The 12,500-nt window shown below is 42.6% G+C and overlaps 2 protein-coding genes across 2 annotated transcripts; both read right to left on the reverse strand.

The window, feature by feature from the left end:
• Positions 1-488: 488 nt before the first annotated feature.
• On the reverse strand, positions 489-1,671 carry LOC308377983 (transcription factor HES-5-like; the record flags this gene model as incomplete). Its single annotated transcript, XM_080854772.1, has 3 exons — positions 489-1,019; positions 1,153-1,248; positions 1,615-1,671. 3 exons carry the CDS (start codon positions 1,669-1,671, stop codon positions 489-491), a joined length of 684 nt encoding a protein of 227 aa, XP_080710898.1.
• Positions 1,672-6,505: 4,834 nt separating this feature from the next.
• LOC308369896 (transcription factor HES-2-like) lies at positions 6,506-7,487 on the reverse strand (the record flags this gene model as incomplete). Its single annotated transcript, XM_080844455.1, has 3 exons — positions 6,506-7,030; positions 7,161-7,256; positions 7,470-7,487. The coding sequence occupies 3 exons, from the start codon at positions 7,485-7,487 to the stop codon at positions 6,506-6,508; spliced, it is 639 nt and encodes a 212-aa protein (XP_080700581.1).
• Between the last annotated feature and the right edge of the window lie 5,013 nt (positions 7,488-12,500).

Below are 12,500 nucleotides of genomic sequence, written 5' to 3' on the forward strand. Positions count from 1 at the left end.
TTACAAAAATCAACAATAAATAGTCAAATGTGCAAAATACGCCTGTATAATAAATTATCGAAAAAAAATAAACCCAACACTGTTATCCAGCAAACAGGCTGAAGTATCATTAATGTTTCTGTGGAGGATCGGTAGGGCAGCCTGATCAGAAGCCCTTTGGCTGTGGGCTGAACAACAGTCATCCATTAAAAACGTGCAGCCCTTTTCCCAACAATGTGCAAAATGCTGTCATAATATTTGTAAACAAATGTCCTGTAAGTCATCACTTGAAGAACATATAAACATGCAATGTGAATTATACATATATTTACACACATACTTTGGTCCACTTAATGACTTGCCAAGTTAGCATGCCATGGAATGTATAGATCAACTCTCCACCATAAAGTAATTTTCTCCTCCTCTAGCTAAGCATCACGCCTCACTCTCTTCCATATGTCCATCAGTTAGAGAAGAGTGGTTGCCTAGCTGCAGGCATGATTGACAGCTCAAGGCCAGGGCCTCCACATAGGCTGGGTTGGTGGCAACAGTTGCCGGGGGTGACAGCCTCCCTCTCCCATGTGTGTTGAGCCTGCGGTGACTGTGGCGGTGACGGTGACGGGGCTGGAGGCCTGTGCGGGGCGCTGCCGTCTGCAGGAGGGGGACGCTGAGAGAGACCCCAGAGGACTTCTGCTGATGCTGCCACTGACGTCAGCGTAGATGTGCCCACTCTCTTTCTGAGGCGGGTTCTGGCAGGCTGACCTGGAGCTTGGTTGCTTGGAGACGGTGGGGGGAGAGAGGGGAACTTGGAAGTCAGATTTCAGATGATGGCGACGGATAGCAACCATGTCCAGTCTTGATGACAACATCAGCTTCTGATTTGGAGACAGTCCTGTTCTCTCAAGGAATTCGGATGCTCTCTGCAGGCAGGAGGAGAAGCCATTGTGGAGGTTGTCCTGGTGACCATTGATGTCATGGGTACTGCTGTTCCTCAAAAAAGTAACAGTGTGTTCCAGAATCTCAGTTTTCTCTGCTCTTTTCTAAAGGGACAGAGACAGAGAGAGGGAGAGAAAATATGTTTAATTTAAAGTTTCTGTACAATTTTAGTTATTACTTTGGCAAATACCGATTTCAGAATGCATTTGATAAAAAACGAGGTGTCAGTCTTCATACCTGATTCTCACGGTCCTGCATCAGCGTCTTACGGAGTGTGTCTAGGCAAAGATTTATCCTTTCCCGCCTTCTCCTCTCCACTTGGGGCTTTAGGAGCTGAAGGGGAAAAGAAAACACTGGGGTTCAGATTTAAAGCAGTCATCAGCAACAACTAATAGATGATAATAATAATAATTCATTTTATGTTTAACGCACTTTTCATTATCGAGTGAGTAAGCTACAGGCTTTCTAATGCAGCTACCACAACCGCAAATAGTTCGGCAGTTAACCAGTTCATTGTTATACAGAATGCAACCTGTTATGATAAGGTTTTCCAAATGTAATAAGCTCTTGACAACAGCATACGACCGAATAATTTTAGGAAGTCTTATTAAGCATAGACAAACATTTTCAAATTAAACAATATAGGTAAACATTTTCCACTGTACGTTCAAAACACTTTGAAAGTGAGCTAGGCCTTACCTTGCGGTCTAGTTTGACATGTCGGGAGGTTAACTGCAGCCTCATGTTTGCAGCCATTGGTCTGGTAATCCTCAAATCCAATTTAAACCAAATCGATAAAGAAAAACTTCAAAATGCCGGTAAATAAAGTCTATCTGCTAAGATGGACGGTCTGCGCCAACGCCTTCTCAGTGGTTTTAAGCAGTTCTGACTTGCCTTTGACTCTACAGGCTTTATAAACCAACACTCACAGACCACGCCCCCACTACTGGCCAATCGCATGACCTACTGCGGCCCTGTGCTCGAGACAAGTTCTTGGAACGTATGTGTGAAGCCTGTCGGTCCAAGTAGAGGTGCGAGGGGGGGGTTAAGAAGAACGAATTAATCATTGGGCATTGAAAATAACCACCAAATAAATAAACAGATTACATGACGATTACAATTGCAGGCTATATTTCACATGTTAACAACGTTGAGCAGTAAATCCTTAAAGTTCTTAAAGTTCAGCATGAAAGCAGGGCTATTACAACCTGTTGAGACATTTTTCTTTATCTAAATGATAGGCCTATCTATGGATACTTCAAGTAGCCTACAAAGACAGGGAATATTTATGAAAACACACAGTAGCTTGAGTTTGTTAAACGTCTTATGATGATATGATTATAATTATAAACTATCCTGCATTCTTCATGGACATGAAAATCTCATGGCCTTCTGACACGCGTCGCTCTCTATGCAAAAAAAGCTGCGTGATGGCACGCGATCGCACCTCAGACTTCCGTGGGCACGTGCGTGTGTGTTAACTTCAAAGCGGCACGTTCTTGCGAGGCCTGCGGTGCACAACAGGAGCACGCGGGTGCAATGTCTCTAGCCTCTCTCGTGGTGAGAATCCCCACTCCACTCCACAGGTTCTCAAATCCCAAACTACCTTTAAATCCGACCATGAAGCACACTCTCTCCTGACACTCAGACATCCAAGTCCAAAGTCGGGAATGCAAAACCACGAGCACATTTCTGTTTTGGGCAAAGCTTACAATTAAACATCTCAATTAGACATCCTTAACATAAACATTACAATTAAACATCTCAACTACAACAAACAAACACGAACAACAGCGGAGCAAAGCGCGTAAAGGGCGCGTGGCGTTGCATATTGTTCTTTAAACCAGCAAAATGCAAACAGTGCAGAATATACATGTAACATGTTATTATTGCTAAGAACATACATGTAACATGTTACGATTGGTCAGAATATACATGTAGCATGTTATGGTTGGTTGGTTCATACAAAAAAAAAAAACAATCAAACGGATATGTGCCATTAAGGCTGTTTTGCTGATGTGGTTTTGAAATCAGTCTTTGGATATGGTTCCGTGGCTTGGTTTGTGTTCAGCGTGTAACTTCATTTTGAGACAATGTGACATTACTTCAGGTAAAGTGTTGCAGATGTGTGTGGTTAAGGTTTATGTGCAAAGATTGTGTGTTTTTTAACGCATATGTTAAGGATCTCGCACATCGAAGGATGAGCTGGTCAGACTAATCAATTTTGTCTGTTGTTTGTCGCTAAAATACATATTTGACAGAGGAGGTCAAATAAAATAGGTCAAATAAAAGTTTCCCTTTCGGACAGTAAACCTATCTAAAGTTCCCGTGGGAACAGCCCGAGACATTTAAAATGTGAGAACACACACACTTCTACACACACACACACATGCTCAGCTCCAGCTCAGTGAATTATACGCCAATTCACTCGTGCACGTCCACACGTTCTGTGGGAACTGGAGCTTAGGTGCGTGCGTGAGCGAGGTTTGGTGTCCGTGTTGGTGTCAGCACATCCGTTTGGCAATTACCTCGGAAGTGTGTTCATGCGTCCACGTGCAGGTGTGGTTCACCAGCTGCCAGTTACTCACACCAACTGCTCTGACGTCATTTCAAAGTTGAGGACAAACTGTTGGAATGCACGCGGGGGTGTGAGGCTAGAGATGTAGTGTAGAAATTGACAGGATTTTCGTAAACGCGCAAAATGTGTCCCGAAGCACTACCGTGGGAATGAAGAGAGGGATGGTTTCTCTGGTTGACACACACGTAGACACCTTCAAGCAGCTAGATCATACGTCCGTGTTGAGACACTAACGGAGTTCAAGTGAATGGCAAATCTCCTTCTTCATTATAGCGGCGTCCCAATCTTTTTTTTTTCGGAAAGTTCGTCCTTAATACTGATGTAAAACATTAGTGCTTCAAATAAATGGATGTGAATAGAAACACAACATCGCCTCACACCCTCTAAGTTTTTTTGCACGTATCTCCTTTCTGAGGAATTGTAGCGTATCTAACCTTAACTTAAAAAAGACAAAACCCACCTTGCATAAAGACAATGCATGTCGGCTAAATAAACAGCAGGCGAACGTCTGTGATAGATCAAAAGTAGGCTAAAGTGTCGTTTACATGGAGCCTAGTTTGTCAATCTGATACGGATAGCTAATACAGATAGCCCTATCATACATACGAACACTCTCTATCCGCACCTTGTTTCTGCAACGATCGCAGTCCGGGGTAGAAAGTGAGTAGATTTGAATCGGTACGGGGGCTGGTGTTCGTCTGCACGGTTTCACGCAACCTGATGACGTCACTGCCCCACGTGATCTTTTCCGATCTTTTCCATCTCCAACCAGTATATAAATAACTTGTTCTCCCTCAAAATCTCACTCATGGTGGGCCTCGAATTCACTAACATTAACCCAGTCTTCTGATTTTTGATTAGCCCCCTATCTTGATCTAATTCTTCTTATTCAGACGTAACATAACTTTCATGACCACAAATATAAATTGGCCAGCGATTTAATTTGCTTTTTTATTCATAAATGTATGTAAAATGCTCGGAGCAATGCATCGTGGGAAATGGGATGACAGACATGTCATGTTACTGTTCCAAACTCTTTATTAACAATAGAAAAAAGAATTCATTTTCGCATATCCTTTAGTCTGACCACTGATTTTATTAACCATCATAATGTAATGTTGTTAATTGGAGCTTGAATGTCTTGTGTAATTTGTTTATCCGTTTGCTGCTTCCTTTACCTTGTGCTTTTGAGTCTCTTCTTCTAGGTTTTTCACGTTTTTTCAGTTGTGTAAATAAAGCGCTAAAGCGCCACCCACAGGCGTGAGGTATGTACTACAGTCGGTTCACCGCAATCTGCTGCCTCCGTGTTTACGCAAATCTCTCGTTGCCAGCCTCCGTATGTACGAAATTAAAAGATTCGATTGGTGTGAAAAGTAAATCCGATTCGGAGGCCCTAGACTTCGTGTGCATTGCACCTAAGTCCAGGCCAGCTGTCATGACTCCTGATTCGTTCAGTGTCTTTCCAATTGTCTCCCGTTGAAAACGACTTGTTTGTCGGTTAGTTGTTAAAATCCTCACCTTTTGTTTGATGAGGAGACGTGTAACCTACCTCACGCGGGGCGTCTCTTCTGATGTCTCCGGTCGGCGCGTGCCGCCTCCTGTTGGCGCACGCAGAATTCTCCATAGTTTTTAGTTTATAAAAACTTAGTTTAGTTAATCGACTCAGACGCACGTTATTTTTTAAAAAACGTTCTCAGTCTATTTTAGATCACCGAAAAGCCAACTTGCTCTGAATGACGGAGAACTAGCATTCACAGATTTTACATGCATTTTGAAAGAAAGAATTGATCAGATAAATATGCCAATACTGAAGCAAATGTGTTTCTTGGTTTTCTGGTTTTATATGCAACTCAGCCACCTTATAATGAAAGATTGACAATCCTGGCCCCTGTTGCTTCAAACTCCCTCTAAACTTTCTCCATATCCATTTCAAAGTCTATATGAATACTAGAGGCAATCCAGTTCAAGTTTTTATGAACACTCATGAGATCATTCTGCCCTTCAGGGATTATTTCAATTTACTTTTACGTAATTACATTTCGTTTCCGCCAAATTCTGCTTCAAGTTCTCTAGTGCCTTCAATATGCAGCAAATCAGAACACACCTGGTAGCCCGCGCGCCCTCGACGCGAGACAGAGAGCGGATTTTGCGTACAGGTGGGCCAGGTGTCAACTCACGCGCAGTAAATGGATAACACGCGCCAGTTACATTTACATGATAACAGTCATGTGTCTGTCCTGAGCCACGCGACATTCCCGAATTAACCAACTAACTACAAGATAGAGTGTAATAGAACAACACATCAGAGTCAAAACGTTGAAAATCTTTTCAGAAAATGCATTTATTTTCTTTAATATAAAAATATAGACAAATATAATTACTATAATTAACTTTTAAAGTGACAGAATTTAAGTAAATAAATAAATGTGCAAAATAGACGTGAGAATTTAAATAATAAAAGTGGCACTTAGAACAATGTGAAAGCAACAGTGTGAAGGCAGAGTTGCACTCTTAGAGAATAAAACCTGTTCTCCATGAAGAGAGTCTTAAAAGTTCTGTTCAGAACACGTCCTAGCTTCTACAGTCATTTAGTTCTGTTCAGAGTTCTAGGTTCTACTGTCATTAGTTCTGCTCAGAACACATCCTAGTTTCTACAGTCATTTAGTTCTGTTCAGAACACGTCCTAGGTTCTACAGTCATTTAGTTCTGTTCAGAGTTCTAGGTTCTACTGCAGCAGTTTCAGCTGTGGTGAACAGAACACATCTCTGACTAACAGTTCTTTAAGATTCCACAGGACCCATAGCGATCTCAGAATGTAGAAACTGTTGCCATAACTCAATAATGTACATACATTACAACCATAATGTATATTCACATATAGCCCTCGCTGCAACATCCACTACAGAAGTGTGTTTACATCCAGGTTGGTCCAGTTGTACCTCACATCACTCTCTTCCATATGTCCATCAGTTAGAGTAGAGTGGTTGCCTAGCTGCAGGCATGATTGACAGCTCAAGGCCAGGGCCTCCAAATGGGCTGGGTTGGGGGCAACAGTTGCCGGGGGTGACAGCCTCCCTCTCCCATGTGTGTTGAGCCTGCGGTGACGGGGCTGGAGGCCTGTGCGGGGCGCTGCCGTCTGCAGGAGGGGGACGCTGAGAGAGACCCCAGAGGACTTCTGCTGATGCTGCCACTGACATCAGCGTAGATGTGCCCACTCAGGTCAGCTTCCTGAGGCGGGGTCTGGAAGGCTGATCTGGAGCTTGGTTGCTTGGAGACGGTGAGTGGAGAGAGGGGAACTTGGACTTCAGATTTCAGGTGGTGATGATGGCGACAGATAGCAACCATGTCCAGTCTTGATGACAACATCAGCTTCTGATTTGTAGACAGTCCTGTTGTCTCAAGGAATTCGGATGCTCTCTGCAGGCAGGTGGAGAAGCCATTGTGGAGGTTGTCCTGGTGACCATTGTTGTCATGGGTACTGCTGTTCCTCAGAAAAGTAACAGTGTGTTCCAGAATCTCAGTTTTCTCTGCTCTTTTCTAAAGGGACAGAGAGAGGGAGAGAAAAAAATATGTTTAATTTAAAGTTTCTGTACAATTTTAGTTGTTACTTTGGCAAATACCGATTTCAGAATTAATTTGATAAATAACAAGAGGTCAGTCTTCATACCTGGTTTTCACGGTCCTGCTTCAGCGTCTTACGGAGTGTGTCTAGGCAAAGATTTATCCTTTCCCGCCTTCTCCTCTCCACTTGGGGCTTAAAGAGCTGAAGGGGAAAAGAAATACAAATTAATTATTATTGGTATGATTAATATTAATATTTGTGAACGGATATATATTCACACATATTGTATAACAGTGTTTTCAGTTGGGGAATAGAACTTTAACTATTTAGCGACAGTAAAGCTCGTAGACAAGTAAAGTTCATGCTACACAGTCGGCTATTTAATAACAAAATGAATAGAAAGTCGAATCTTACCGTGCGGTCTGGTTTCATGTGTTGACAGTTGAACTGGTGCTGCAAGGTTGTATGCATAATTATTGAAGTTTATCCCGGAATAAGGAGAATACAAATCCAAACAGTCAAAAATGTAGTGAAGTTTCAAAATTCAGCCATTACGTATTTATATCTTCGCAACCCACCTTTAGGATCGGTGAGGTGAGTCTGGCATGCGACAGCCATTATTTAAACTCAGGGCTCAGTGGACACGCCCCTGAGTTGCATCTGGCCAATGACAGGGCGTTCTACTGGGGTGGGGAGGACGCATAGCTCCTATTATCCAATAATGCAAAGATTCTACGCAACTCAGAAACATTAAATTAAATTCATACCAATTTTCCAGTTGAATGTAAAATGACTGGTTATTTGACCTTTCACTGTTCAATTAAAATGCTTAGTTTAGGTGAGACTGTCTGTGGTAAAATATTCAAAATTTGGTTTGAAGATCAGCAGGTTGATGAAATGGGGCTTTTCATTGTTTGTCTGAAATACAGTGCAGTTTAGTTTACCCCAGGATAGCCGAACCACTCAAAAGCAAACGACAGCGGTTCCCCGAGTCCCCCACAGCACACGTTCACACCTCAGACTCGCCAGGGCACGTGTGGGGGTGATGTAGCCTTCTTCATTGCGGATGTCCCCTGTCCCGCAGCTCCCGCTGCGCGCACGAGCGCACTGCCCCCCACCCTGTGCGAACTGCGAAGGAGAGACATACGCACGCGTCTACGGAAGTAGTGAGGTGTGAGCGTGTGCCGCGTGAGACCCCTCTGAAGTTCGCAATTCAAATGTCTGCGGTAATTTCCATTTCGCCCTTTGTCCCTTACTGGCAGACTAGTAGGCTATCTACCAGGATAGATGCTTAGATAATGTGATGGTCGTTCAACTCAAACCGAATGAGTAGATTAACGGATCCAAAGTTGCTAGCAGCATTTTAAAAGTTAATTGCACACAGATGTCGTTTGATTTAAAACCTCCCTTGCATTCCTCGTGCAATATAGAAGAGAAAGCCCGCGATGTGACCTGTGAAATATTTGTGAAACCTAGTGTGTCAGTTTCATCCACCGACCACCGCCACCGTTAGTCCATAAGTCTGCGTCTTACACCTCCACGTGTGAGTAGCGGAGTGGTTCGGTTCCCACGACGGCCTGAGACAGTTGCTCCGGTGTGAAACTTGGCAAAATCTACCCCTGACAGACACAGGCAGGGAGAGAAAGAAAGAGAGAGAGAGGTATAAATATAATGTCTCTCATTTTAAAACTCAGCGTGTATGCAGAACATACGCCCTCCTCTGGCCATAGTTATGAACAGCATGTGTTCAGCCAAAACTGCTGCCAGCATGTCTGTCTATTTCACTCTGGAAGAGTATGGTAATGCACATTCACAGGTTAAAACATTGAATGTATGTACACAGGTAGGAATATATATACTTTGCACAAACAAGGTACACAACGTCTCCGTTTGGAATGAGGCAAAGGCAATGGCTCATGGCTCTTCAGACTAGGGCATCTAGGGTTAGGGTTAGGGTTCTATTTAAACAGAACTCTTCAGACTAAGGCATCTAGGGTTAGGGTTAGGGTTTTATTTAAACAGAACTCTTCAGACTAGGGCATCTAGGGTTAGGGTAAGGGTTCGGTCTCCTTCATCAACACACAGCTACCTTCACATGACACTCATTTTGTGACACTGGTCAAATTCAGTGATTATGGGCCCAGTATGCTGATAACTGGTTAGACACAGCATGTGTGTGTGTGTGTGTGTGTGTGTGTGTGTGTGTGTGTGCGTGCGTGTGTGTGTGTGTGTGTGTGTGTGTGTGTGTGTGTGTGTGTGTGTGTGTGTGTGTGTGCAGGTATGACCACAAGCTGATAGAATTCACGGAATACATCATCTAGCTACCACACATCATCTAACACAGTGGTTCTCAAATGGAGGTACGTGTACCCCTGGGTGTCGTGATGTCATGCGTGATATTGTTTACGTTCAGTATATAATCCATACGCGCATGTGCGCGCCGTCACCATTTTGATTGCACTTAAGAGATGCTACACATGTTCTGAATAAAGAGCCATTCATTGTTAAAACACAGTGACTAGTGAGTCCTGTAATTCGTCTCGGCGACGAACGCCACACTGGGGGTACGTGAAGACAGTCCAGGGGGCATACCTGAGATTAAAAAAATAAACATATTTATAATTAGCACCATTCCAAAATCCTTTAAAAATAGTGATTATACGGCTCTTCAGAATGTTCCAAAAAAGTTCCTTTGATTTTAATAGGCCAACCCAATGTTAACAGGTATTTTATTTCTTGATATTCACCGCTGCAAAAAGTTTATGACCACTGTCATTGGCAACGGATTTTGTGCTTCTAATTTACATCTCTCATATCATTCCGCAAGATGTCTGGTCATTTAAAGTGACGGAAAGTCATTGTAACTTGAAGTCAGCAGGTAATGGCTTGCTATGTAACACCTGAAACGTTGAAATTCTATTAGCCTGAATAACAATTTTTTCTTGGCGGAAATCACGAAACGGCAACAGAATCATTAAAAATAGGTATTTTGGAGGAATGTCTTCTATCGTTTTGGCAAGTTTATGTATTTATTTATGCGTTTATTTGAAAAGGGACAGTGTACATTGATAAACATTTCCCAGAAAATGCACCGGAATTAGCTAGGTTAACTAGTTTTCATCCGTTGTCCCTTGGCATGGCATGACAGAGAGATACGGAAATAAAAGAAGGAAATAATAATAATTATATAATCAAAAGAAATAATAATAAAAAAGACAAGCAACAGTTTGACAAAACAGTGCAGTTAAGAAAACAAATTTAAAAAACCAGACAGACAAGGTGTTTGACATAAAAAGAAGGTACAGTGTAAGTAATGCAGTGCCCTAATTATGGTTGCAGGTTTGGTTATTTTGTATCCATTCCTCAATTTTGTTTTTGAACACTGAAATACTGGCGCACTCCCTCACATCAGTAGGGAGGGTATTCCAGTAATTAGAGGCGCATACTCAAAAAAAAAAAAGGGCACCCATCGCCAAGATTATTTATGAAATTAACAATAATAATAATAAATAAAAAAAACATATTTAAAAAATATTTTTACTGTTTTCTGAAGGTTAAAGCATAAGCAGCATTACACTAATTATGCTGTTCTCAACCTGTGTTTCCTCTTGGCAGGATAAGACAGCTAGCTTACATTTCCCTTATTTTACTCTTTTTCACCATCTACAATTACTCATACAAATTTGATCGTTGTAAAACAGGCAAAACGAAGAGATACATAAATATCACGTTAAACAATGTGGGACAAGGATAGCATGACACCGAGAGCTAGCATAGTTTACCTGCTATTTTATTGCTGTGAATTCTCGTGACATTTATAAACATAAGTTCAACATACATTCGAAATTGTCTAAACGCCATTTATACAACACAAAATAAGCACCTTCAGACAAATAATGTCATTAAGCATGACAAACGTCAGTAAACAGCTGGACAATGCTTTGAAATTAAGTTAGTTGTTTGTTTATTTTTTTAGGAAACGTCGGACCACGTCGGATAACGTTGTTATGTTTTCAGACATAGTGGTTTCAGCGGCACTAATGTTGTTGTTAATTTATAACAAACAACGTCGGGGGGTTGCACAAACACCGTCATTACCTGTTTGTCTGATGCTGCAGGTCAGTGAAGAAGTAGGCTGCACCGGCCTGGCGCTGGCGCTCAGCACTGATGTGGGGGATGAGGAGGGAGGGCCGCGGCGGAGGCTTGTGAGCACCGCGGGGCATAGGCATAAAATACTATTCTATGTCTATACCGCGGAGCATGTCGGGCGAAATTCTCACAAGAACTCAAATAAATGCCCCCTCAGATATCAAAACACATTTGGGGAAATTGATGACAGAGAGACTAATTTGTATTCTATAAAATATTGATGAATGAAAAAAAAATTGGGCTCCAGCAAAAAGGGCACTTTTTCTCAACCAGGGCACAAGGGCTGGTGCTTGAGCACCACTAGGGGTCTATCTGTGCACGTGCCTGCTGAGAAGACTGTCAGTCCCACGTACTGTGTCTATACTGTATAACACAGTCTCCCCTAGTGACTGCCCTAGTTGCCAAGCCATTGCCATCCTTCAGCTTTATAAACTAATTTAATGGTGGAGGTGCCAGCCCATGTAATATTTAAAAATGAGACAGGCATCCAAAAACTGTAAGAAACTGTCACATTTGAATAAGTTATACTTTGTTGTTATATGGCAGTGGTGATAGCTGATTGGTTTCTGGTCTAGAGTTTTTAGAGTCTGTAGAGGGTCTCTATTGATTTAAGAGTTGTTGCTTGTGACCAGAGTACTTGCTTGTGACCAGCTTGTGTAACAGTACGAGATGTGAGAAAAGATCATGGCATGCATAAAATAGCTTCCTCTGTAGGTAAGTACAGCCTTACATGTCTAAAATTAGCCAAGTTAAATGATATGGTATTGGACACCTTTTTGACATGATTTTTAAATGTTAAATTGCAAGCTAAAATGATCCCCAAGTAACTGTATAATAAGCAGGACTTTTATCGCTGTCACCCTGTCATACATTCCCCCTAGCAGCCAGCAGAGGGCGTAGTCTCACTAACTGAAGCAAAAGCCAGAGTCCTGTCCTTTGGTTTAAACCCAGAGAATGCATATACCAATGTTCCTCCTACCAGCCAGCCGATGGCGCTGACACTCTTTCACAGAGGGCTGGCGTAGTCTTCCTCCCCTGTTTATCTGGTCAGGTGTGAACACACACACACACACTCACACACACACTCACACACACACACACACACACACACACACACACACACACACACACACACACACACACACACACACACAATAGACCAGCTGTCAGGGCAGGGGAGAGGGGTGTTGTGACTGTGTCCTGTAATGGTGGGGGCCTGTCACATCTGATTGGCTGACAGATTTGAAATAGGGCACAACTGCTTCATGGGGGCTGGAGGGGGGGGGGGGGGGGGGG

Source organism: Sprattus sprattus (genome assembly GCF_963457725.1).
Source record: "Sprattus sprattus genome assembly, chromosome: 1".
In the NCBI taxonomy this organism is placed as follows: domain Eukaryota; kingdom Metazoa; phylum Chordata; class Actinopteri; order Clupeiformes; family Clupeidae; genus Sprattus; species Sprattus sprattus.